This window comes from Miscanthus floridulus, chromosome 5 (genome assembly GCF_019320115.1).
Source record: "Miscanthus floridulus cultivar M001 chromosome 5, ASM1932011v1, whole genome shotgun sequence".
NCBI classification, from domain to species: Eukaryota; Viridiplantae; Streptophyta; class Magnoliopsida; order Poales; family Poaceae; genus Miscanthus; species Miscanthus floridulus.
The window spans coordinates 86062089-86064100 of record NC_089584.1 but is presented as its reverse complement, the minus strand read 5'-3'; the positions used below and the strand labels follow the sequence as shown (position 1 = coordinate 86064100).

The 2012-nt window shown below is 53.0% G+C and overlaps 1 protein-coding gene across 1 annotated transcript; it reads right to left on the bottom strand.

Annotated features, from left to right (window-relative positions):
- Positions 1-720: 720 nt before the first annotated feature.
- LOC136454869 (uncharacterized) lies at positions 721-1353 on the bottom strand. Its single transcript, XM_066455118.1, has one exon. It carries the CDS (start codon positions 1351-1353, stop codon positions 721-723), a length of 633 nt encoding a protein of 210 aa, XP_066311215.1.
- Positions 1354-2012: the final 659 nt, after the last annotated feature.

Sequence of the window (2012 nt, the reverse complement as noted above, 5' to 3'; positions counted from 1 at the left end):
CTTGTGGGATGCCTCGGCTCCCTGTTCATCATATGCCCTGATCCTTGGCGCTCCATATTCGAGGTCGATTGGGAGGATGGCCTCGGAACCGTAGACCATGAAGAAGGGTGTATAGCCAGTGGCTCGACGGGGGCTTGAGGCCCTGTAGGACCATGCTGTTTGCGTGTTCTACCTGCTCGTTCGTATGGGGGTGCGCTACGGAGGCCCAGTCGATGCGGATGTGATGTTCACCGCAAAATCAAAGGAATTTCTTTCTAGTGAACTATGTGCCATTGTCCGTGATGATGAGTTCAGGACTCCAAAGCGATGGATGATGTCGAGGAAGAACAATATGGCCTACTCAGATTTGATCATGGAAATCGGTCGAGCTTCTATCCACTTCGTAAACTTGTCAAAGCGATGGATGATGGTGACAAGCAAGTGGGTGTAGCCCCTGGGTGCCTTTTTGAGTGGTCCAACTAGATCGAGTCCCCAGACTACGAATGGCCAGGTGATGGGGATCGTCTGGACTGCTTGGGCTGGTAAGAGAGTCTGTCAAGCATAGTACTGGCATCCTTCGTAGGTGCGTATGATCTGCTCGGCATTGGCTACCATAGTTGGCTAGTAGAATCCTTGTTGGAACGCATTTCCAACTAGGGATCTGGGTGCGGTGTGGTGACCGTAGACCCCACCGTGGATATTGCTCAGCAAACACTTCCCCTGTTCAAAGGGGATGCAGCGCTATAGGATCCCGGTGTGGCTTTGCTTGTAGAGTTTGCCCTCCACAAGAACAAAGGACTTGGCGTGACGTGTGAGCCGTGGAGCCTCTGTCCTGTCCGTCGGTAGTGTGTCATGGAGGAGGTAGTCAAGGTAGAGTGTCCTCCAGTCGACCAGAGGGTCGGGCTCTATTGTTGGGTCCCCTTTGAGCTCCATGACCTTGGAGCTAGATGTAGCTGACGATTGGTCAGCCCTTGGGCTGGGATTGGATGGACCATTACCACCTTGTCCTGACTCCTTGTAGCAAACCGAGGGCTTATGCTGGTCGCTAACAAAGACACCCGCTGGCACTGGTTCTCGGCCAAATGTGGCTTTCGCAAGCACATCAGCTGCCTCATTGAGACGCCTTGGGATGTGGTTGAGCTCGAGGCCATCGAACTTGTCCTCCATCCGATGGACTTCTCGGTAGTATGCGGTCATCTTGACATCATGGCAGTTTGGCTCCTTCATGACCTGGTCAACAACCAGCTGGGAATCTCCTCGAACGTCGAGGCATCGGATGCCCAACTCGATGGCAATGCGTATGCCATTGATGAGCGTCTCATATTTGGCCACATTGTTGCAAGAGGGGAAATGGAGACGGACCACGTACCTCATGTGTTCCCCGAGGGGCAATACGAAGACTAGCCCCACGCCGGCACCCTTCTTCATCAACGATCCATCAAAGTACATTGTCTAGTACTCTTGATCGATTACCATCGGTGGCATTTGGACCTTGGTCCATTCCACGATGAAATCAGCCAACACCTAGGACTTGGTGGCCGTCCAGGAGGCATACGCAATGCCCTAACCCATCAGCTTGAGTGCCCATTTCGTGGTTCTTCCCATGGCATCCTAGTTTTGGATGACCTCACCGAGGGGGAAGGACGTCATGACCGTCACTAGATGTAACTCAAAGTAGTGGCGTAGCTTCCTCTTGGTGATGAGCACAACATACAGAAGCTTCAGGATTTGGGGGTAACGGGTGTTTGAGTCGGATAGGACCTCACTGATGAAGTACATAGGGCATTGTACTTTGAGGGTGTGCCCCTCTTCTTCCTGCTCCACTACCAGGGCAGTGCTGACCACTTGTGTGGTGGCCATGATGTAGAGTAGAAGGGGTTCTCCCTCGGTGGGAGGAACCAGGATTGGGGCCTTTGTTAGGAGCTGCTTAACCATGTCAAGTGCTTCCTAGGCCTCGGATGTCCATTCGAAGTGATCGGCCTTCTTCAGCAGTCGATAAAGGGGGGAGACCTCGTTCGCTGAGGCATGAGATG